The sequence below is a fragment of the Ambystoma mexicanum genome, chromosome 6p (assembly GCF_040938575.1).
Source record: "Ambystoma mexicanum isolate Mex_15411 chromosome 6p, UKY_AmexF1_1, whole genome shotgun sequence".
NCBI lineage: Eukaryota > Metazoa > Chordata > Amphibia > Caudata > Ambystomatidae > Ambystoma > Ambystoma mexicanum.
This window is the reverse complement of record NC_090935.1, coordinates 1,378,891,623-1,378,917,818: the sequence shown is the minus strand read 5'-3', so window position 1 is coordinate 1,378,917,818 and position 26,196 is coordinate 1,378,891,623. Positions and strand designations below refer to the sequence as shown.

Below are 26,196 nucleotides of genomic sequence, written 5' to 3'. Positions count from 1 at the left end.
CCCCTGGCTCTGGGAGTGCACATTGACCATGCCGGCACACATATGTGGCCTATGTTGTCCTAATTGCACTATTGTGGGGTTGTTGTGGGGGGAGGTGGAGGGGTGTGAGGGTGTGTGTGGGAGTTGTGGGGGAGAGGGAGGGGGGTGAGGGTGTGTGTGGGAGTTGAGGGGAAGGGGATGGGGTGAGGGTGTGTGTGGCAGTTGGGGGGGAGGTGGAGGGGGTGTTGGTGGAGGGTTTGTTTTACACGTTAGAACTTTATTATTCAATACACCGGTTGATCATCCAAAAAAAACAGAGTGGACATTGATCATTGTGCATGTGTCTTTTAATGTTCCACAGTGCATGGTGTACATGTATCCCCACACCCAGTGCCTAATGTCTTGTCATCCTCACACCCTCAGCTGATTAGTGAGTCAGAAATATTGTCCAATCAATGATTGCCGCACGGCACGTCCCTCCTGTGCATCGGCACCATGATGCTGTCCTGCCATTCCTTCCTCCTCCCCCTCATCATCATCTGGTGGTAGCAGTTCCACGTCAAGGGGCAGTGGCACGTTCCGACGGATGCACATGTTGTGCAGCATTACACATGACATGGTGATCTTGGACACCTTCTCGTGGCTGTAGATGAGTGGCCCACCCGACCGGCTAAGGCAACGAAATCGTGCCTTCAACAGGCCGAAGGTCTGCTCTATCACCACCCGTGTACGGGTATGGGATCTATTGTAGTCCTCCTCATGCCTGTTCTGTGGGTTGCGGACCGGGGTCATGAGCCACGGCTTCAAAGGCTAGCCAGCATCACCTGCATGAGAGTGGAATGAAGGTAAGTGTTTGTAAATTCATGGTGGAGAACTGTACTAGTCTTACATGGCAGCAGGTGATTACTGGCCATACACACATGTCCCAGGATGCATTCACCCCATTACTGGCCCGGCTATGTGTCCTGTGCAATGGAATGATGGAGGGGGTAGCTTCTTCATGATGGGTTATGGTGTGCACTCATGTCTTGTTGCATGTGCATCGTATATGCATGCAGCAGTGTTGGACTGCATTCATTGATGTGTTGTGCGAGTTTTGGTGACAGAGGGGGTTGGCTGTAGTTAGTAGCATACTCATCATTCTGCACTGATCTGTGCCATGCTGGCTTGCAGCAATCCTATGAGTGTGCAGGACCAGTCACACACGGTGGGATCCCTGTTAGACTCACTTCTATGCACTCCCAGGGATGACTGTCCTGTGTGGTGAGATACAGGAGTCTGCGACATGGTGCTATTGCACTGCATGGTGCAGGATGCCCTTACGGTTTGTAAGGGCCGCCTATGAGTGGTGCATGTGTTGTGGTATTTGGGCAGGTTTCCTGTTAGTCATGTTGTGTTATGTGTCGGCTCTAATTCATCACTGTGTGGTTAGGTAGTCATGTGCCGTGTCACTTGCCTTGGGGCACAGTGTTCTGTGAGGTGGACATCGTGCACTGGCGTGAACATTCCCACACAGGTGAAGTAGGCATCTCCTCCCCCTTTCCCACCCAGGTGAAGTAAGCATCTCTCCCCCCCTTTCCCACCCAGGTGAAGTAGGCACCCGCCCCTTTCCCACCCAGGTGAAGTAGGCAGCCAACATACTCGCAGCCCCAATGCACTGCCATGGCCCATTCAGGTTACTCACCAAGCAGCCAGGCACGTCGTCCGGCATGTCGCTCCATGTAGCGTGGTAGTGTGGAGTTCCGCAGGACCAAAGAATCATGAGTTGATCCGGGGTATCGGGCATTGCAATGTGTGACGGCTTTACTGGCATTACACACCATCTGGACGTTGATGGAGTGGTTATTGCTTGCGGTTGTGATACGGCACCTCCATGGCATGCGGGACCAACAATTCAACGTGGGTGCAGTCGAGGGCACCTATGCAATTTGGCATGCCTGCCAGTGCATGGAAGGCAACTTTTGTATCATATATCTCCTGGGGAGTCCGGGGTAGGGATATGTAGTCCGTTGTGTGGTTGAGGAGGGCATCTAGCACTTGGTTGAGTATCCGGGATAATATGGTCTGTGAAATGCCATGCATGTGTCCCACTGTATGCTGGTAGGTGCCTGTGGCAAGGAAGTGGAGCACAGACACTACCTTCAGTAGAGGGGAGATGGCAGTGCTGATTTCTATGAGGCTCACTATATCGTCATGTATCAGGTCCACTATGGTGGTAATGGTGTCCCAGTCAAGCCGGTACAGGGTGTGGATCTGCTCTGGTGTGAGGTTGAAGGGGGTGGCTCTGATGCGGGGGGTTGGGGACTGCTGGCGTGGTAATGTTGGCTGCACCGGTAGGGCATGCTGGGCCTGTCTCACCCTCCTTCTCCTCCTGTGTATCCTCTGTGGTGGGGGCTGTGGTTGTTGTTGTTGCTGTTGTTGTAGTTGCTGCCTTGCAAGCAGGGCCTCCAGCTCCAGGAATGCTGCTACAATTGGTATCATCTTGGTGTGGGAGGGGGTGTGGTGTGTGGGTGTGCTCCTTTTGTGCTGTGCCAGACTCCATTGCCTCCACCTGTGCTGATTGAGTGCACCTGTGCCTCTTGGAAACACTGCTCATGGTTCTTAACACCTTCTCGGCAATGTCGTTATTTACTCCATGCCGGTAAGGTACTTTGCGGCCTTGTGGAGGCCGTTTTTTGCATGTCCGCATTACATGTGATCAGCTCCGGTTTATGCCATGCCGCTAATTTCGGCGTGGAGTGTCTGGCGCACGCCACTAGACCGCTATTTACGACCTCGTACTTTACGGCGCCGTAAATAACGGTGTGGTAGGGCAGAATAGTCCGTAACGGGAAACAATGCCGGTAATCCTTTTCCGGCATCATTTTCCCCTTACCTCCTAACTCGGAATGAACCCCATAGCCTGATGGAGTCGCTTGCTTTATTTTTGGCCCATGCAAGTCCAATAGCCATGTCTCCGTAAGACACATAATGTCCAATCGATTTTCCACAATATAATCATGGACATCAATGAAATGTTTAGGCAAGGACCTCGTATTGATCCCATACCCTTTGATGAATGGCCAGTAATGCCCAGTGAGGCCTATGAAGGCTCTCACCTGTGTCTGATTGGTGGGGACGTCCCAATCCTTCACAGCATGGCCTTTGGCTTCAAGAGGTTGTTCTTATGTCCACCGACCAGGTGGCCTAGGTATGTCACTGTGCCCTGCGCTGACTGCCACTTCATGACCTTGATAATCAGATCTGCATTCTGTAGAGCCTGAAGCACTTGTTTCAGGTGGGATATGTGGTCCTCACAGGTGTGGCTGATCCCAGATGTGGCTGAACACAGCAATGCCATCTAAATAGGTTTTCCAGGCCAGAGAAAACCTGTAAAGTGGCAGGGACATTCTTCAATCCAAAGGGCATAACAGTGAACTGATAATGACCTTCTGGGGTTGAAAATGCTGACCTGTCTCTTGTTGTTTGTCAAGCTGACCTGCCAGTACTCTGACGTGAGGTCAAAGGTACTCATGTATCTGGCAGCGCCAAGCTTGTCATTTAGCTCATCTGCCCAAGAAATGGGGTGAGCAACTTTCTTCATGACAGAATTGAGCCCCCTGTAGTACCACACAGTCTTTCCACCACTGTTTTTTTTAGGTACCAGTACCGTTGGGATAGCCCTGGAGCTGTGGGATTACTCTATCACTCCTAGGGCCAAAATCTTGGAAACGTCCTCCTTGATGGGGCCCCTTACCTTATCGGGCATCCAGTGAATTCTGCTTTTTACCGGCTTACTGCCTCCAGTGTCCACATCATGGTTGCACCAATCTGCGTGACCAGGAGTCATCGAAAACAATGGACCATCTGTCCCAGTAAACAGTGACAGTTTGTCAGTTGCTTTTTCTGACAATCAGTTGCAAGGTTGACACCTTCAACTGACCCATCTCTGGCAACCGTCTGCAGGGGGTCTGGGAGGGGATCTGTTTCCTCCTCAGTCTCCCCATCTCTCACTAATGCCCTGACCAAGTGATCTCAGCTATAATGGGGTTTTAGCAGATTGATGTGAAAGACCCTGCACATCTGTTTAGGCACTTTCACGTCAATGAGATAATTTATCTCACAGACCTTTTCAAGTACACGGTAAGTCCCAGTCCACTTATCCTGAAGGGCACTGTGTTTGACAGGTTCCATAATCCACACCAACTGGCCAGGAGAATAAACGGTCACTGTGACCTTCTGGGCATTCCAGTGCTTCCTCAGCTTCTGAGGGGCCTTTTGATGTTTTCTAGACTGTTCCATGTACTTTTCCACAATTCTAGACCGAAGGATCAGTACATGTTCTGACACATCTCGAGTTGTGGAGGAGGGGTTGCCCTCCCATCCCCCTCTCACTAGACTGAGGGACCTCTTACAGGTGTCCAAACAAAAGCTCAAAGGGGCTAAACCCTACTCCATTCTGTGGCACCCCCCTGTAGGTGAAAAGTAGACATGGCAGGAGAACATGCCATTTTCTCCTCAGGTGCTCTTCCAAGCCCCCTATTATGCCTTTCAGGGTCTTGTTGAGCCTCTCAATAAGCCTTTTGGTTTGTGAATGGAAGGCTGTGGAGAACCGGTAGGTTACTTGACATTCTCAGGGTACCCAGTGGCGTGGTCTACCACCACCATTATATATATTTGTTCCCTGAGCTGGTTTGAGGATCTAACTGACCCACAATGTCCATGCCTATTCTCTTGAATGGCCACCCAACCATGGGTAGTGGATTAAGGGGGGCTTTGTGGCACCGCCAGACTTGCCAGAAGCTTGACAAGTTGGGCAGTACCAGACAAATTCCTTAAATTATATGCCGAACTGGGGCACATAATAGTGTGCAGACAACGGGCCTGATGTCTTAGTCACTCCCAAGTGACCCGCTAAAGGTATCTGGTGAGCCAAATACCAAAGGAACTTGCTGTGGCATGCGGGAATCGCCAACCCTCTGGTGCCCCCTACCTAAGAGTCTTTTGGCTCACTGTACAGGAATCAATCCTCCCGGTACACTTTGAATAGTCCAAGGGCCGCTTTCTGGGCTTTAAAGAAGTCAATCTGATCTGGGCCTACAGCTGATGTTAACTCAGCCAGCATCGTTGGGCCCTTCAGGTCTGAAAATAATTGGTCCTCCACCTCAGGTTCCTGTGCTGTGCCAAGCAATGTTGAAGTCATTGAGTCCCCTGCTACCAAAGTAGGAGTCTCAGTGACAACTGGCCCCTCTCCCACAGGAGTAGGTGCCCCAGCAGTCTGTGGAACTACCCTCACACAAGCCTTCTGGAAGCTCTCCTGACCCTAAGGCTCTGAGAGTTTCCAATATGGCGGCCTCTTTGGCTTTCGATCTGGTGTCTGCTGTGACTATCTCACTGTCAGGAAGATCATTACCCAACTGACATGGTACAGGGAGTGAGTCTTTCATCACTACACAGCCCTAGGTGGTTTCACCCCACCAACTGAAGACTACTATCGCCAAGGTGCACTTACTGTTTCTGTCAAACCAATTCACTCTTCAATTAGGCCCAGCAACTTACTGTTCTGGCTGTACCCACTGCCGGGTGACAGCAGTGCTGCTAGCCGCAGTGTCTCTGACCACAGGAGTTTTGTGTCCATTGATATACACTTGTTCTAAGAACAGTTGAGTATTGTTGGGAACTAAGACCTCTACTGGAGATCTGGTACCATTCCCACTCAGTGCACCCAGTCCACCTTCAGCCACTTCTAGACCTAGTGGGAAGTCCTCCTCTAGGAGGCCCACACTGATGATTGCCTTCTCAATGAGTCCATATATTATTCCAGGGTCGCCCCTGAAAAAAAACACATGCTCCTGCTATGCTGAAAAGTGAGCAACATGTAACTTAAAACCTCCATTTGTCAATCCTTATTCAGGGATAACTTGTTGTTCTCCAAAACAATGTACCATTAGTTACATAACACAGTTTGTTTTAATACAGGTTTGAGGCAGTGTCAATACATGGGTTCAAAGTTGCCTATGCATTTCGGATTTGATCCGTCTTCAGGGCTGAACCCTTATATTATAAGTATCAACAACATTTAGAGACACAAAACAAAACATGGGAACATTGTACTAGTCTTCCATTGTCATATGCAGATTCAATGCAGAAATCAACAAGGTTTCTAAACTTCATATCACTGTACCTTTAAACACACTCCTTGTGCAAACAAGATGTGGAAAAACAGAAAAAGTAGCAAACAACACCAATTAGATCCTCATACTCAATGAAAAAGTAAAAACCTGCTTTTAAACATGAAATCGTTTTCACCTGTGTCTTCAGCGGTCCTGCTTGATAGTCAGGATAAACTCTATTCAACAGTCTTCTGAGTAAAAGAAAACAATCACATAGTTCTTATTATGGCTGTTCATAGTCACCAGAGTTGTTAATAAAGAAAAAAAAAAGAAAATCAAAATATAAACCCAGAGACTTTCTGGTACATATGGAGAGTCATTACCTTATTTTCTTTTGCTCAGTTGGAAACGAGTGAAACCCATCTCCTCGCAGATGCTTATAGTGAGCCCATGGCCATGTGACGTCAACTGCTCGCTTGAGCCTAGACAGATGACGCTTAAAGGCGTTCACGATCATAATGTTTACAAACAAAACAAATCAATATGTGGACATTAATACTTCCACATAAGCAGCCCCATGTGTAGAGAGTTAGTACTCCTCTATTTCTATCTGTTATATCCAATATGAGCCCCCATTAATTTTCACCCTAGTAAGCTCACTGTGCTATATAGTAACCGCTCGTGGGTTACATGTTAAACAATTCAGAATGCAGTCTTGAATCGCAATTAACAGTTATTCACCTTCATAGTCGATGGCTCAAATATCTCAAATGGTCATTTTCCCACATCATGTTTATAAATTGCAGTGTCTTATAGTACAACATTATCCTAGTTCCATAAAGAATATATATAACATGATCCATCATTATTACCCAATCTCAAACCACATCTCTGTCTCATGGAATAAATGTTTATATGAATCTTGTTATCTGAGTCCAACCTCATAGGCAAAAGTAAACAGTAAACATACAGAACAAGATCATTCATCTCGTGATCTTCTGGGGGCATGAGTAGCCACTTTTAGTTCAAAATTAATCCATCCCAACTTGGACTTCATTGTTCGTTCATACATCCTTAATCATAGGTAACTTAATGTACCCAATCTACAGAGAGCAAAGATAATCGATCTCTTCATTGATGCTGTGTGGTGCCACAGAGTCCATTCTTTCAATCAAATATGGGAACGTGCCCGTCCTTTTTGTCTGTAGGTGTTTCCTCATTGTTTCAGTTTTCACCAGGCAATATTTTAATTATGTGCTTCTTTTGTGAGCAAATATTGGTGGCTCATGAAAGACATGCTCAACCCCTGAGTAACAAATAAGTGTCCTCCAGCATGATAAATGTATCTGTCTGCTCTGAACAGATTATTTGGAAACATACATTAAGGCCAGATCCTTCTTCTCTTTCCATTCTGCCGTCAGTACATCAATTTGTGAGATGTTGGCTAAACATTCCTTTGAAGCATTGATTTCCTCTGGTTTGTATCCTCTAGCCAAAACTGTGTCACCCATTTTCTTAATTTTGTCCTCATAATCTGCTGGATCTCTCACTATTCTCCTGACTTGCAACATCTGGAAAAAAGGTAGATTCTTTATCAGAATAGGCTTATAGAAGCAAAGGCGATGTAAAGGATTGTTCCTGTCTATCTCCTTCCTGTAGATGTGTGTGACATGTCCCTCATTCTTCAATGTTATTACTACATCTAGGAAATTCATTTGATTTTCAGATGTTTCGCTAGTGAATTGTATCCGTGGATCAAGTGTTCAAATAAACTGGGAACCCTGCAGACTCTCTGCAGTCCCAGCCCATAATCCAAAAATGTCATCAATGAACCTTACCCAACATTTTAGATAATTATGCCAAACTGGATGCTCCAACACATGGTCTCTTTCACATTTATGAATGAAGCAGTTTGCGTATGTGGGCGGCATAGTGGCACCCATACATACTCCTGAGGTTTGTATGTAAAACGGTCTTTAAAGTGAAAGTATACATTCTCTGCAATTAATTGCAATAGAGCAAGGGTGCATTCTTTTGAGGCTTTTATCTGTTCATCATTGAGGAGGAACCACTCTGTAGCTTTCATTCCCAAATCATGGGGAATTGAGGTATATAGACTTTTCATGCAGGCTCGCTTTATTAGTGACTTGAGATCAGGAACCGTTGTCTCCTTGATGATCGGCGAGTCTGAAGCGCTAGTAGAGATGTCTCAGGTTTATTCAGTGACTGCGGCTTGGCAGCGGTAGCTCGAGGCTTGACGGAGGTCATCTTTGCAGGCAGTTGTGGATTGAGGAACTAAACGGGTTCGAGAATGTTCTTTAAGGCGGATGGTGACAGTTACTTGTCATTACATTTCTCCCTGCCTCTTCAATGGGCTCCAGAGTTAGTTAGTGTGTTGCAGGCAGCTGCCTTGTGCTTGGTTTCAGGTTCAAAGACCTTCTGGCACTCCCTGTCCAAGGGGTATGCAGCAGAGCCTTGCAGGGCACTATGTGTGCTGGCTAAGTACCAGTTCTGAAGTATGAGGAAGGTCTTCTGAGTTTTTTTTCTGCTTCTGTTCCCTGGGAGAAGTTAAGGGTAGGGATCTTGCTTCCCTCTTTGGATGTTCCTGGCCTTCCTTCACCGGCAAAAGCTGTAATGCAGACTGTGCTCTTACCCAGTGTCCAAGGATGAGTTCTTCTTAGTGCTTCCTGTCAAGTCTTCAGATGATATGCCTAAAGAGGAGCTACAGCCCTCAAACAAGCCAAGTGGGCCACAGTGATTTCTGTTGGCTGAGCCTACATTAGTGAACCAATCCTGGGGTCCCTACCAACAATGTTCTGTATGTGTGAGGTCACAACCAGAGTACTTTGCAACAGGAAATGGTAAGGATGTCCTACAGGAACAAGGGGTTTCCCAGAACCAATATTGTTGAACCCTTCGCTCAACAGAAAGAGTTCTGGGCTCACTGCCCTGTGCTACTAGGTCCCACCCACCTTCTTGACTGCTGTGATCAAAGAGTCTCTCTGGTTAATGGTTCTCCGTGTGTGGTTCCTTTTTAAAGCAGCAGATCTCCTTTTAAGATACAGAGAGACCACACTCTATGGCTTCTGCAAACAACATTCTTGTCTCTTAAGAACAGAGTCCCCCTAGCAGTCATTGTCTGCTGCAAAAATACACTCAGAAATGTCAGTTCACTGTCATTGATACTGAGAGGCAGGAGCTGTCTTCAGGTTGACAAAGTTACATATGAAAGGTTTGTTGGGTTTCTTGTGTTCTTTGTTATCCTCTGCATCAAGGCCCCATGGAGGCCTGTTTGGAGTGCCCTGTATGGGTGTGTTAATTGCTGCCACCAGCTGCTGGGTTGACAAAGGAGCTGGGAAGTTCCATGCAGCCCTTGTCAATTAATCAGGCTGTCTGTGGCAGACGGAAGCCCCGCCCCCTCATTGGGATGACATTGCGCTCTCCTCTCCTGTCATATTTCATGGATTAGCCCGTCTCATTTTCCTGAGGCAGGTCTACAATCATCCATTTACTTAAAGATTTCAAAAAGGCCCAGGCGAGCCCACACCCAATATGCGGATCCTAAAATTCCTCACAGAGACCTATAAATGTGCCCTTGCCATTTGATCAATTTGAATCAGAAATGTTTGCAGCTTCACTTACCCCTAACTTGTTTGATACCAAAAATATGTTTTAGAATGTGCTATTTAACACACCTTGACACATGACTTGGTTGAATGCAATAGCTGACACACACAAACACATTCATTTATGTTCAAATATATTAGCACATTTTGGGGGAAACAGAAAAGTACTTGTGGGGTGCTTGGAAATGATTGTTGTCACATTATTGATGGTCACTCGGGCAGTGACATTAGTGTCAGGGCAATTGGTTGTGTAATGTAACATGCCACCTGACTATAGAAAGGAGGAATGTGTGAAAGCGTGCCATTGGTGACACACACAAGTACTTGAATTTCTTGTAAAATGTATAAGCACAACGTGATGGACGAGGAAATGTCTTTGGTGCATGTTGGAAACATTTACTTGCAAGGTCTTGCAGTTGAGGGCCAGTGCATGGTTAAATGCCCGGAGTAGAGCCCATATTCTGTGACACCTGCAACCTATCAACAACATAAACCATTCATTTTATTTTGGTGTTTTTGTAATTGCCACCTTTTATTTATTATTCACCCTGGATTTTTTTTTCCCTCTGCAAGATGAAGTTTGATTGCAGCTGAATGTGAAGTGAATCAGTAAATTGTATTCTCTACTTGTCCTCACGTCCACTGAGTGACTGACCCTTCAAAATATTAAAAGCAAAGATCAGTGCCAATGAAAGGTACGGGGCATTCAATTCCTCCTTAAGAGCCCATTATGTAATGAAAGAGACTGATGAATGTTTCCCAGTGCAAAATAATTTCCTTGGTGCTGGACAATACATGCCTGACCATAATAATAAACTAGCATTAATTGGGCCCAACTTGATTTAGCAGTGGAACATTTAAGAGTGCAGAGGGGTGGCAGAACACCAGGCAGTCAGGGGAGACTTAAGAGATCCAATTAGCTGCCCTGGTGTGTGAATGTCAATTTATCACATACACGGTTGAAGGCTGATAGCTCTTGCGTAGACGGCCTCGCCTGACCTGGAAGACAGATAGGACAATGTAAAAAAAGAGTGGACATATTGTGTTAGCTGAATGATGTGCTCATCAGTAGAGTTTCTCACTCACCAATTGGTTTCATATACAAGGCTGGTGACAGTGTATGTTATGCAGACAACGAAATTAAATGAAAGGCCAAGGGCGAATTGATTGCAGGTGCAGATGCTTACATTGCGGAGGTAACCTGCACAATCTTCAGGAAGGGACATGAATGCAGAAGGTGTAACAAGCTCAATCTTGCTCCACCACATCACAAAGGAGCGCAGGAGGACCCACAGTCGGGAGACTGGAGACAACCGCCGGAGATGTGCCAACAGAAGAGGGTCATGATCCTAATGAAAATGAGGTATTATTTATATATGAAATCCACAAGGAGTCCTACAGTCGAAAAGGAAAAGCGCCTCACTGTAAGGTGCACATCAATGCTCCCTAAGTCCCTGCAGTGACTATCCTTTATCCTCATCAATCTGCACAATATGGAACATCTTCACATATTGTAACAATACACAGATTTTCATACCTAAGACATCTGGGAGGAATTGGCAGCTGTCAAAGGTGGGCTTTTTTTTTTTTTTTTTCTCCAAAGGATTAATCTGCTAACCAGATCCTCCTTTGTCTCGACTCCATGCCAAAAGCATAGTGCACTTGTGCCCTGCCCTTCTGCATCAGTAGCCTGATCCACAGCATCCACTCTGCTCGTGGCACAGAGCAGGTTCAAAGATGCCCACTCGACCACTGCACGGACAGCAAAGTCACTGCATCACTTGGTCAACATTTAAGATAGGCCATCTGTTCACAAACTGCAATGATCGTGAGTATCCAAAACTGCTTGCAGGGTAATCTCTAAGAATAAGCTATGCCTGAGTTTAGGCATGGTGCATGGTGATACTTATGATCATGGCCGCCACATCTGATTCAGCTCTGCTATGGAAGGGACTGTGAATTCGGGTCAGACGGGCCTATACTGCCACATGAGATGATGAAACCCAGAGGACCCATCCTCTCTTTGATTCTCTTTGGGAGGGCCGGTAATACGCTCCCCTAGAGACATCTGGGCCCAGGTATCAAAGGAGCACACCCATTCAGGAGGAGTAGCCTCACACCAGAGTTCTGCATATCCAAAGGTCTTTGTTGTCAGCAGGAGGGAAGGGGACGGCAGTAGGATAGGCAGGAGTTCTCTGGACACTGGAAGAAGCCTTGCACCATCTTGTTTTTCACTGTCTCTCTTCCCATTTCCACTCTCTTCCACTTTCTCCAGAGCAAAGCACTTTGGGTGCAAGATAAACAGGGCAAAGTCCACTACAGCCAGGAGCAAGGATTGGTCACCTAAGGCCGGCTAGCTGTAGACCAATCACCTGAAGACTTCTACCCTTAAAAGAAGGAGTCTCACACCCAATCAGTTGCTCAAGGATCCGTTAATTCCGAAGAGACGTTCTGAAGATTCTCAGCTGGATTTCCCCCTCTACCACAGGTGAAGAAGGAGGCGCTGAAGATAGAATAAAGATGTGTCCCCTAACTACTCACAGGGAACATCAGGAGTAACCAGTGTTGTGGACCAGGACCAAACATGCTGCACTGGATAATCTGTGCCAGAAGAGCAGACCCAGAAGTGGAGTATCCTGTCCTTGAGTCCTTTGCGAAGGCCTCACAGCAACCGAAGGGCCAGACCAGCTGAAGCTCCCTGTTCTCCCGCATTGAACTAGTCACTCAGTGGTCTCCTCATGCTGAACAATAGGGAAGGAGCTGCTGCTGTTGTCTGTGCCCCACCAACCAGCCAAACTATTGCACTGCATCTAAACCAGCTCGAGACTGGACTACATTGTGTTCATCGTGTCCTAGCGAAACACATAACCAGCTAGGCCCGAAGTGACTAATCAATGCTGGAAACTGAACCAAATCTCTGGAGGGTCACTTGCCGAATCTAACTGGGGGTTATTTCCATGGCAAACCCGAGAACTGCTGTCTCATTGACTGCACATCGACACACTCTTGATCACTTCAGCGATCATCGCCTTCCGATTCAAACCCACTGGAGCATCACTCACCAACCTCTCCCAGTGGCCAAATCCTGACTCTGCCTGTCCAACTGTGAAGTGTTCCTGAGACCCCCCCAACTTGCAGAACTTGAACTGCCACTGTTCAACCTCACAGAGCACCCACATTTCTCCTTACTCAATGCCTTCTTGCTGCCAGGGCCTTCACGATCCTGCATGCCCGACTGTGCATGATCAGCTCGCATCAACGTTCAAACCCGGGCCTGATACATACAACAGCCCACAAAAAACTGAATCCAGGTACTCGGACACTGAACTGCCCCCACGGTCCTCTTGGGCCCTAGAGAATGACTAGGTCATGATCGCTCCTGTTTTCAACCCAATATCCTTTTCATGGTAGTACCTTAACTACCACCCCTGGAATTAAACTCAGGGTGCTACTTCCTCCAGTCTTTCTCATCTTCTCTGTTCTTTCCTTCGGGGTGGGTTTTTGTATAGTAATCTCTTTTCAGTCTACTTGCAGATGGTATGTTTTATTAAAGTGTTTTATTAAAGTGTTTCATATTTTAATAGAACCTTGATTGGACATTCTCTTTATTTTGGACTGTGATATTGTGTTGTTTGGGTGACTACTGGTTCGCCTTTACACTTCTATTAAGAGTATTCTTACTGCAGCAGCTTTTTATGTATGGCAACGGGCAGCCAGGAAAACTGGCCTTGGACTTGTAATGCTTGAAAGGATTTCATCTATTGCTTACAGATAGGAAGATATATATCCAGTGCACTCTATGATGGACCCACACGCTCTTTGATGGGGCTACTGGGCCCTCCTTTTTTTTATACATTTACTGTTTTATATGCATGGTTTAAGATACTATTTTATCTATTTGTATAATGCATGTTTTTATATTTGATTAATTGAGAACGAGTGTAAAAGATACTAAATATAACCTAATGCACTTAATAAAAAAAAAAGTTAAGAGTATAGCCTTCGATCGGCCTGTATTGCCACAAAAGGTAAAGCAGGTGTATCTCTTGATTGTCCCTGTTTTACCTTTATGATTGTGTTGTGTTTTGGTTTGTGGACTTGTGAGGGCTGAGGGGGCCATTTTACCACTACTCATCCTTGTACTCCTGAGAGTCAGAATTCAATTTGTCACAATGTCCCAAGTTACTAACCGCATAACAGAGAGAGCTTTTAGTCCCTGAAGTGAGGAGGGACGTGTTCCCAAGCTGAAAAGTGGCAAACTCATTGGAACGCATTCAATTTGCACGTCAACTGCACGAGTCAGATCTCAAAAATCTTCTTGATAAAAACAAACTACTTTTTCACTGGGATAGGTGGTCTGAAGAGCAAGCCACTGATGTTGCACATTGACATCAATATTTAACCCGCTTTTCTGCAGAACCGCTGCATTCCATTTCACATGAGGCTCAAGGCCGAAGTGAAAGTGAACAAACTAGAAAAAGCCAGAATCTTGTAAAAAGGGTTGGGACCCTCTTGGTTGATCTCCCTAATTGTAATCACCCACAGAGCTATAAAACCAGTGCATGCATGGATATACACCTTCCAAATAAGGCAATTAGGAGGGAGAGACACATCATGCCAACCATTGATTATGTGATTGCAGACCTGAGTAGGGGCCGAGTATTTCTAAAACCTCGATCTAAAGTCTAGAAAATGTGGTGATGGCCCTGTCTTTTTTCTCTAGCTTCAGCTGATGGTATTCTTTCACGTGAGACCAAGGCGGTACCAAAGATTGCATTTTTTTAATTTCTTCAGCAACATACGCATTCCAGAATGCAATACAAGCACCCTTGCCAGCCTCAAGGGTGTCATCGACATTAGTGATGATATCCTAGTATAATCAGGTTTGGAAAGAAGGCCACCTACTTCATCTCTGAGCTGAATTCCAATGGGCTTACTCTTCATTGAGAGTGGGATGAGTATTTAAAGCGAACATTAGAGTGTGTCAGGTATAAATTAGACTGCCAGGGATTACACCCAAAAAGGTTAAGGACATAAAGCCAACCCCCTCCCCCATTGTCAGTCATGGACCTGCAAAGTTGGCTTGGCAAATTACTGTGGGCAGTTCATCTTAAAGCTCAGAAGCCAGTCCAAGATTGCAATAACACAAGCACATGCTGCAACTAGACTGATCATCGCCACTAGACATTTCAAGACAAGAAGGATGATGTATTTCACAAAAGAACAATGACCTTATTTGTAACCAAAAAGAAAATCAAACTGTTGGTGGATGCCAGGCACTGACTCCTATGCACGATCCTGATATAGTTTGATTTAAAAGAATCAACCCCATGCAGTAATTCGTCCTCACCTCAGCAGAGGAACAATATTCCTAAATTGAGAAGGAATCTATTGCTGTACTATAGAGTATCAGCCACTTCCACTTATATGGAAATGGGCAACCATTCCAAGCAGACTCTGAATATAAGCCGTTATTACCAATTCTCTAAGGTTTGACTCCAAGATCACCACCCAGGAAAAGAAAGTGGTTGCTATAGATATACAGCTACAATGTTTCAGTAGAGTTCTGGCCTGGTGCAAGCAATCTAGCAGACTGCCTGTCCAGTCACCCCCAAAACATCACTGCAGAAGAGGCCGCCCAGGCATAACAGAAGATCATTTCAGAATGATCACCAAAGCCAAAGATCATTTCAGAATGATCACCAAAGCCACTGCCCCCAAAACGATACAGCTTCAAGAAATTGTGGAGGAAACACAGAAAGGTGAATGCCTCCAGGTGCTCGGGATACTTGAGTATCATTTTCCAGTTACCTGGGCACTGCACCTCTTCCTTACAAAGCATCACTTTCGGCGATGATGATGGGATGCCACAAGCCTTCAAAACCTCTAGAGGTTATTTTTCTGTGAGGCACTCGAATAGTCCTGCCAGACTCACTCAGTGACCAGGTCGTTCATCTAGCTCATTAGGGTCCCCAACGGAATGTCAAGATCAAGGCAGGAATAAGAGAATGTGTGGTTTCTGGAAATATATCCCAGGGTAGAACTAGCCATCAATACATCCCTTATGTGTCAGGGCGTGGGGGCAGGGAATCCCCAGCTGCCCATCCTAATACAAGGACATGATGATTAGCCCTGGAAGAAGGTCAGAGCTTTTCGCTGTCAAGTGCTTGATACCTGTTAGTGGTCGTGGATGATTTTCCAATCCAGCCAGAGGTTGAAGGGCACGGAATTCAAGGTGCATCTAGAGCATCTCTGAATCCATCATCGCAAGATCACTCCACTATGGCCACAGGGAAATGGGGATGCCAAACCCTTCATGCACACTCAACAATGTAATCAGGATTGCCACAGCACACAAAGTGACATTAAATATGAGCTCTATCGCTTCCTCTGAAGGTACCCCACCAAACCACTCTCATCGACAGGTTGCACTTCCAGCTCCTTGATATGTCGCTGTCAAGTGACCGCCACCATTCCTGGTCATACTTCAACCATAGGCAATTGCAGTTCTCGATCTGGCAGATGAGAGAGACTCACAAATACAGGCCAATGACATTCTGAGTAGTGTTCAAACGGCTTGAGATGTCTGTGCAGCTACCAGTGATATTGTACCGGTGTGCAACCAGCGTCCCATGGTGAAATCAGAATGACATTTGAAGGCACCCTTTGATAGCGTAGCACTGGCAAAGGACTCTCATAATAGCTGACAATAAACATGGCTCTGTGATGTGGAATGTGCCTTATTTCAAGGGGCTATCTGATGCACCCTTAGTTAAGGCGATGCCATAGGCAAGGAATACTATACAGGCAGGAGCCGACTGACTGGGAGACCCTTGTGATGTTGATGGATATCGAAAGTATTGATCTTGCCTGCAGCAGTAACCCAGAATTCAGTGACTCTAGCTATAACCTTGATGTCCCATGCACTCCTCTAACAAGCAGGGACTGGTGCTGATCCGGGGTACAGCTTTTGACACGATTGACATCCATGTACTTGTTTGAAAGACTATGGCCTCAGCCGATAGGGATTAGTATGGCCCGACCAGGTCACTCTCACCTGTGTCTGGACATTTTGTTTATCTATACTTTTGGAGTGATGTTATATTCAAACAGTTTGACGGACGGTGGACCTGATTCCTACTGAGTCAAGTCGTCCCTGACACGCAAGCACACACAGGTGACGTGGTACATCACTGCTCTGTACATTAAAGAAACCTGCCCCCATGCTCAAGTGGGAAGTTTCTGGTGAAGCAGCGACCTGATAACACGTCTCCATGCACTGTATTATGTCCATCAAACACAGTGCAAATGCCACACACACACAACACTTGCTTTGATTATGGGAGTCTGCACTCATGCGTTGGTTATTTTGAGGCATGATACGGCTATGCTGAATCCAGTGTTTATATTCCACAGGCCTGTGAAACTGGATTCCTTGCCGGTGATGGAGGAAGACCAAGATGTTTCTCAGGAGCGAGCCCGGATTCTGAGTGGAGGTGGGCAGTCTGATCTTCTGAGGATCTGTGAATTGACAAAGGTAATATGGAGAGATTTATTGTTGGCAAGTTTTCTGGACTTTATTTGGGCGGTTTGCTTTCTTTACCCAGCCAGCCAATCAAAAACTGAGATGTGCATGAGGATGTGTGATGAGAAAGAAAAGGATTAAACAAATTAGTAATTAAAATCTTGATAGATGAATGCCCAAGAATCGAAATCATGTGATCCAATATGCAGCACGTGAGACCCCTGTGTTTGGCCATCCATATTGCATGTGATGCCCTAAAAGATCTGTGTATTGATCATATTAAAACCAGATACCACTTTCCATTGTATAACATTGGTATTTAGCACAATACAGCTGCGTTAAACACAGTTTAAAGCTAAGAGATCTTTGCCCTAGTCTTTGCCCAAAGCCGTGTTTGCAAAGGAACTCCTTTGGCTGTGCGATTCACCAACCCTCTCTCTATGATCTGAAAGGCACATAGCTCAAACAAAGCCATTTTGTGTACAGTGTTGAAAAAACAAAAAAATGAAGCATACCCTAATGGGCAACAAGGGAATACATAGCCCGAACTCATCATGAAATAAGCCTCTAGAACTTCACAAACCACCCAATGAACCTTCAAAAGCCTAAACAGAATCACATCCCTGTGCACCTTATTCTCCTGATGCTGCATCCCCATTTCTCTTCTCCTTGGCATTTAGAGGAGGTCTAAGGGCAACAGCTCCTATGGGTTCTTCTTTAGTCCATGGAGGGACCAGTGTGTTGAAACTAGGCTGTAGGGCCTTAACACCCCCTTACAGGTCACTGTAACAGCAGATTGTGGCACCTTCAGAGTGAGACGCATAGAAGGATCAGCAATGTGAGTCACTATGAATTACTCACACCTAACCATAGGTGTTGCACCAGTATCCAGGACTGGTTTCTTCCTCTGACTCAGTGCTGCGACTCTACTGGAGATCTGTGCCACCTCCTGCTTCAGATCCCCGTAAGTGCCATGCAAGGGGACGTCAGGCTTTGGATCTTTGGTGTGCCACAACAACACCAGTCCAGCTGTCTGTGGGATACAGTGACTGGTTCTGCATTGTCAATTTATCCTGTTTTTCAGAGGGAAGATAAGTAGAGGACACCTTCATGGGGTTCAATGTTATCCATTAAGGTATTCAGCAGAAAGCTTACAACGTGTTACTGGGTTATGCCCAGTGGTGTACCTAGGCACTGCCCTTTAAATAGCACAGACAGGTCCATAATAGTGATGCACTAAATCTTAGCTGTGGTCACCTCAGACTTTCATACATGCCCGCGTGAGATCCATGGAATATACTGAGATCCTGCACCGTGGCAATCTCAGGATTGTTCTCTGCCACCTTCCCCTAAGGATTTAGTGTGGCTCTTCTAACTGGGGCACACTAACCGCTGTACTAATGGGTCCCAATAAGGCCCATGGGCCTGTGGGCCTGTTGAGAGTTGACTGTGGCACCTTGGGATTCCTGACACCTCTGTGTCCCTTATTCGTCACACCTTCATGCCCTTCCAAAGATACTAGGTGGGCCTCTCGTGGGACTCCGGCCACAGCTCCTGCTTGGGTTTGAGGATTTCCAAAAAGAGGTGAACCTTTTGCAGGTTATGTTGCTAGTGTGCTGCTGCACTGACGTGCCATCTCTGTGGCCATGCTGTGCTACTACACACATGCACCAACATGGACTCTTCTACCAGGTCACAAGGTCACCATGAACGAGAGGGAAAACAGACAGCCACAAAGCTTTGGAAAAGCAGAAGACAGATGTAAGCACACCCTACCACATGAAAAGCATGTGCTGCAGCGCCTAGCTCAGAATACCATCTTTCTTCTAGGCACACTCCCATAGAAGACATAAGCAGAGAGAGAATTGTGGGACACAGTTCGAGCAATCACGATGGCACCTACTTTAGCTCCATGTTCTCCTTGTCCGAGAGAGGTGTCCATTTACGGTGCCTCTCCTGATTCACGAGGTCTCCATGTAAAATTCTACTGAATATCACTCCAGCCAATCAGGAAGCGGTAGACCACCATCTTGCCCTTATCAAATCATGTGAATTGATGAACACCTTGCTATTTTCATCGCAATTATCTTCCCCTCTTTGAAAGGCCATCCAGTGCCGTGCATGGAGTCTTGTGTAATAATCTGCCGTTCACAAAAAAAACACAATGGGCCTCATTACGAGTTTGGCGGTGCAGTAGAAAAGTGGTGGCAATTTCGTCACCGCCTCTCTTTTGGGCAGTAACGGAATTACTGCAATTTTCACTGCACTGCTGAATTCCGAGTTTGGAGGAAAAGTGTAGGATTTACAGGCAGCAAAGAGATGGGAGGAAAATCCTCCACTTTTCCTTAAAAAATCTGAGAAATGATCGTAGCAGAATTACTGCTTGTGGCAATTCCGCCAAAAACTGGATGATTATGGACTCCAAAAATGGTGACTAACACCACCCTACACCGACTTATTATCCTGCGGTAAGACCATGAAACCAAGTGGCGGTGCCGATTCTGGTGGTAATTCATCAGAATTAACACCAAATGACTGCCAAACTCGGAATGTGGCCCAATGAATACTTATGCACCGCATTCAATTTGGTAGCAATGAATGCATCTATTTAAAAACCACACTAGGATTCAACGGAATACCAGCATGTGCTTAAGCTTGAGTTAAATGTATCTATTTTCTGTCTCTCTTTTGCATGGCGATTGCCATTACTCTCTGGGTGTGTGCTACTTATACACTGTGCCAATTACATTGTTGGCCTCATGATGGCTTGATTTCTTTCTTCTGAATAAGCAATCACTCAACAGGCAGGAAACGCCTGCTATGTGCTTCTGGCTCCCTGTTCACCTTGCAAAACTCATGACGCACTCTTTAGCTGCAGCAATATTCAGGAATTTGGAAAAGTTTGAAGTTGCTTGTCAAAGTTACAGCCATGACTGTTTTTTTTAACATATTGTTCTCTGATAACTTTCAATCAGATATACAGGAAAAAGAAGAAGCCCGCTGTTTGCAGAATCTGTGTGGGTGTCCCTCCAGCCGAGGTAAAATAGAATTCTGCATATTGTTAATATAAATCGAATTATCCTTGCACATGTCACAACACCATATGCTACCAATTTAGACACATCATGGAAATGGGAAGGCATCTGAAAGCATTTTGTGTAGGAAGCAGTTCATGCAATATCCAACACGTGCACAGTATTTGCTCCCGTTGCTCTGCTGTAGGAATTGAGGGGTTTTTGATTTGCTGGAAGACTAGTCCTGGAAGAGCTCCCCAAAAAGCGACCCGCAAATATACATGGTTGACCGATTCAAATGTTCACTGACCCAAGAATATGCCCTCATAGGGGGTCCAGTGCACTCTGTTAATGTGCGTGCCAGACTAATCCAGGGGAGGCACACATTTTTAGGCTCTGGTTTAGAAGAATGTGCTCCCATGTCCAACCCATGGCCAGTTGAATCGGACAAGAGGGTGCATGCTAAAAAGGCAATCCGTTCCTAAGAGTACCCTTTGCTTTAGGGAAGCCTACAGCGACTGTTGGCCTTCCCTGGCTCCCCAGCTCAGCTCACACCCTCCAGAAGGTTGTGTTCTCTAATATGACAAGTCAAGGCAGTTGTCGATTGAACAACCAGCCAGAGGGCCCCAGGGGCCTGAAAACATCAAATCAAACCCCATTCATAGAGCGGGAGTGTCAACATGCCTTGTTGCCTGAGGAGGCATCAATCATTTCCCTGCCATCCATGAGGCACAGGGGCCAGTTTCCCTTTCCATGATTGTAACAGCACTGAAACATATCTCTCTCTCTCTCTCTCTCTCTCTCTCTCTGTCTCTCTCTCTCCCTATCTCTCTCTCAATTTCTCTTACTCTTGTTGCCTCTCTCTCTATTTATCTCTCTCGCTCCTTTGCTCTCCCCCATCACCCTTTTTCTATTGCTCTCTTTTTCTACTGTTCCCTCTGTCTTGGCATTCCTCTATCTCTGTTTGCTGTTTCCTAAAACAGACTTCATAATGTAACAGCTGTATCACTGTTACTTGGCTGTATTCATTGTATGTTTTATTGTTTTCATATCCTTTTTTAATGGATTGTATATGAGGTCAGAAAAGACATCATGGCATCAGCGTTTTTGATGTTTGGGAACCTTTACATGGATACCAAAAATAATGATTGGAGTTTCCTGTTAAACAAGATACTCTGAAAATATAAAGTGGGGTTATTAGAAATTATGTGTAATACTTACTTTCCAGAAATGTGTTCTTAGCTCAAGATGTGGGAATAGCAATGCATTTCCCTGGTGATAGTGTTTAGAGTTCTTGATGAGGGTGATCACTCACCAGTATCTACAAGTAGCACTTGAACTGTGAAAGTTCCAATAATTAAATTATAAAAAGTGATGTACGAAAATGATGAAATCATATGCTGACCCACATTTACTTTAACTTTCCCCACACCAGCTTCTAAGGCCTTCTTTTTCAACCACATTGCTCAATTGTAACCCTGTTCACTCACATCTACAGCCATCCAATGGCAGACTTCCGCAAAGCATTTAAAGTAACTTTACAAATATAGAAGTATATACACTCAAGTAACATACTGCTTGAGGACTTGTATAGTAAGTGATGGAGTTAGGCTAATGAATGCTTGCAAACTCGAAACTGGTTACTGAATAAGACACCAGCAACATTGTTAAGCACCCAATGGCAGGTGGATACTATTAACATGATATGTTATGTTATGTTATGTTAAAGGTGCTTATATAGCACACCGTCACCAATGGAATTGGTCCCCACTCACTCTGGTGGATCTGTAAACGAGAAGGTGGGAAGGATTAGTAAGGTGAAGAGGGATTAGGATAGTGAGAGGGGTGGTATACTGTTGGCAGCTTCAACTCGGTGGACACAGGGTGCTGAGCTTTGGTGCAAGTATTGGATCGGTGTCAGTCTGCGTGTGCTGTGGGTGCAGCTTATGTGGTGTGGTGTGTGCAGCTTGTTGTGCGAGAGATGGTTGTGTGAGTTTTTCAGTGATATAAGTATGCAGAGAGTTTTAGCTTATGTTGGTTAGTGGGTTATATGACATTTAACATGCTGACCTACATAGTTCCGTCTAAGTGTGGCACATGCTAACATTGGTGAATTCACTATCCTGTCTAGATACGGCAAAGGATAATGTTCTCAAATTCTATATGTGGCACATGCTAACATTTACATTCGTATCTAGATACGGCGCAGGCTAATGTTCTCAATTCTAGGTGGCAGATGCTAACATTCACAATCCTATCTAGATACGGCGCAGGCTAATGTTCTCAAATCTAGGTGGCAGATGCTAACATTCACAATCCTATCTAGATACGGCGCAGGCTAATGTTCTCAATTCTAGGTGGCAGATGCTAACATTCACAATCCTATCTAGATACGGCGCAGGCTAATGTTCTCAATTCTAGGTGGCAGATGCTAACATTCACAATCCTATCTAGATACGGCGCAGGCTAATGTTCTCAATTCTAAGTGTGGCAGATGCTAACATTCAAGTTCCATCTAAGTGTGGCAGATGCTAACATTCACAATCCTATGTAGATATGGTGCAGGCACATCCTGAACTTAATGGCAAATGTGTGTTACAATACAGCAGTCCTGACTAACTGTCAATCACATTATGCATAACCCTCTTCCAATGCTAAAGCTATTCAATACGGTCTGCCATGTATGTGGGTGATACCCTTGCATGGATGACGATTAGATGTGCGACTTTTGGGGAGAGGTTAGTGAATGGATGATTAGTAGTTTGTAAGTGTGGGTGGATAGTTGGTTTGTGCATGGATGGATGTGGATATGTACGTATGTTTTTTGCTTTGTGGCTGTCAGATTGTGCTAGAGGGAAGATGGGAGAGCATGTGTTGGAATGGTGATAGATGATAGGTTATTTAAACGCGTTTAATACCCAGAGGTTTCAAAGCGCGGACCCAGGGATTGAACCTGTGGTGCTCTGTGTCTTCTTGCTTCCAAGGCTAGCACGTTGCCCCTGAGCTATCCTCCCGAGACCTTGCGTCGCTCAGCATGTGTATGCATGTGGGTAGGGCATCACCCATCTTCACACTGCATCTCAATCACTTGAACTTATCATACCACAGCACCTTTAACAGGACAGCCTATGAGAAAGTACGTTTGTCTCCAATTGGAGGTGTCTTGAGAGCTGCTTTGACAATGCCACCGCTGACAACCTTTACAAAGGACTACTGCTGAAAACACAACATGGATGAGGTCGAGCAAAGCTTTCCAAACACATTTTTGTGAGGTAGCACCGCATAACAACTCTTGCATGGGTTGTTAAAGTCCCATTTATAAAGCAATTTTAGGCCTTCAACTGAACAAAAGCTGTTGGCAAAACAATCAGCATTCCACAAAAACGTGGTCTGCAAGGTCTTAAGTTATTCCATCTAGTTCCTCGTCCTCATTAGAGCGCCTGATGTATTCCCTGCAGAAAATAAGATGAAGGGAAATAGGTACCAATGGTGATGCTAATCTGTCTTTTCATAACACTGATACAGTGCTAACCGTTTTCGATGTCCTGAAATCCCATCATTGGAATGCCAACAATTCACAGCTTCTTTTAATTTTTTTTTTTTTAATCAAATTTCATCCTCATGTTGAGTGGACATGGGCATAGTTGTGGTTCTTACAACTGCTGTATTATTATTTAATGCACCAGCATGGTCAATTTTGACTCTTTGATGGATTAGGTAGGAAAAGTGGTGAGAGGATATCTATCCTATATGCTCATGTTTCACTGATTCTCCATGACCAAATTCAAATAGTGTACTTGCTCAGGGAAAGTACTCGATTAAGTACAGCGTTGCCAGTGGTTCCTCTGCTGGATTGCTGTTTTTGTGTATCCCGCGACTTCTACAAGGCTTTTGCAAGTGACTGACAAGCAGCATTTGCATTCACACTTGTCCCGCCTTGGAGTGCCGGGGATTGGCTCCCATTGAACTATCAACTGTTTACTTAACATGCCCGCCCGCGTACAGCACGTGCGCACTCGGGCAAGTACTCGATTAAGTACTGCTTTGTTCCTCTGCTGGATTGCTGTTTTTGTGTATCCCGCGACTTCTACAAGGCTTTTGCAAGTGACTGACAAGCAGCATTTGCATTCACACTTGTCCCGCCTTGGAGTGCCGGGGATTGGCTCCCATTGAACTATCAACTGTTTACTTAACATGCCCGCCCGCGTACAGCACGTGCGCACTCGGCCAAGTACTCGATTCAGTACTGCTTTGTTCCTCTGCTGGATTGCTGTTTTTGTGTATCCCACGACTTCTACAAGGCTTTTGCAAGGTGACTTTGTTTGTTTGTCTGCTGGCTGAACAGTGAAACATAGACGGAGTGCCCTGACTCGTCACCTTAAAGCAACTGCTGATGCCTATCTGACGCCTTTGTTTCTGCTTTTCCTAGTGACTGACAAGCAGCATTTGCATTTACACTTGTCCCCCCTTGGAGTGCCGGGGATATGGCTCCCATTGAACTATCAACTGCTTACTTAATGTGCCCGCCGCACACAGCACTCGTGCCCTCGGGCAAGTACTCAATTAAGTACCACTTTGCGGCTTGCCGCGGTGGTGCGGCGGGCGGCCTAAGGGCGCTGGTAGCTGTTTTCCGATTGCTCTATTAAGGTTTGAGATTGATTGCAAGTTGGTGCCATATTGCTTATACTGTATAATATTGGTCGTGTTTGTGTACGACTTCAAATATGTACACCTTAAAATCAAGCATGCCGGTGGGCATTGCAAATGCAACTGTAGTTCCAGTGGTGTTACAAACTAAACCTTGCCACTCTTCACATACTATTTTTTTTAACAGCAGTTAACACAAGTCTACCAACTCAAGGCCTGAACATGGTGAGTTCACAATTTAACTCTGTCAAACCCACAACGTGCACTATGCCGTCATCTGAAACCAGACAGGGTGTGTGTTCTTTGTACCCGACAAGTACGGCACAACAAGATTCCTTGTCCGCGAAGCCGCGTAATGGACGCACCATGTCTGATCAAACCCTTCTGGACTCAGTCAGGGCAAATTGCATGAAAAATGCCGTTTCCTCTCCTAAGGCCTTATCACCCATTCCATTCCCCACATAGCTGGAAGATAGCTCGGGCATCTCAATCTATGCCAGCCAGTGTGAGTCTCCGATTTCCATCATGGTTGAATTGGAAGTGCTCAAAGACGCTGTAGTAGCACTCTCTTCCACTCTTTCGCTCTCTCAATCTACCTGCCCTCCTTTGCACAGCCCACGTCTAGGGCACACAGGAATGCGCCAGTGATACATGAAATTCAAGCCCTTGGTCCAACTAACCCTGCTATGTTTGAATTAGCCCTAACAGCCATTAACACTTCTGTCTTGAGTTTATTTAGGCTGTTTGAAACCTTAGTTGCAAGAATAGAGAAACAAGCTGTCCTGTTAGCCGATATAACACGGGGGATCAATTCCAATTATCAGCTTCTCGTTGATCATAACTGGAGATGTTTGGTAGCGAATCAAGAACGCCACACTTAATGTCTACAGAGAATATTGTTGACCTACCAATGCTGGGCCTGGGATCTCAGTGTATTGAAGCGGCCGAGGCGTACGTGCCGCCTTTACCAATCATTGTGGACATTACTCACCTGGCTGCTCCACTCACAGCGGATGAGGTAGTACATGTGAATCAAGATGCTTCCTACATTGATCTCTCGTCTGTTGTAGAACAGCCCGGTGGTGAGGAGGTAGCCCTGGTAAACCCCTCTATCACTCTTAATGTTTGTCAGGCAGCAAAAAGGAAAAAACCTACATGTTTGCATTTAAAGGGGCCCCGGGCCATGATGAAGAAATTTAAGAACATACCAGGAGCCAGAGGCCACAAAAACACCTTAAATGCATTTTTTCAGGCTATTGGTGGTACAGTCCCGCTGGCTGGTATATGCAAGCCCACTGCCAGTGAGCAATCCG

General features: G+C 45.6%; 1 protein-coding gene across 2 annotated transcripts in view; it reads left to right on the top strand.

Moving 5' to 3' along the window:
* Positions 1-26,196, top strand: part of LOC138510440 (phospholipid-transporting ATPase ABCA1-like) — a 2,356,352-nt gene that overhangs the window by 1,995,911 nt on the left and 334,245 nt on the right. For both annotated transcript variants that reach the window (XM_069626098.1, XM_069626099.1), the window contains exons 41-42: positions 17,114-17,234; positions 20,198-20,260. In XM_069626098.1, the coding sequence (XP_069482199.1) occupies positions 17,114-17,234; positions 20,198-20,260 (184 nt within the window). The remainder of the gene's footprint in view (positions 1-17,113; positions 17,235-20,197; positions 20,261-26,196) is intronic.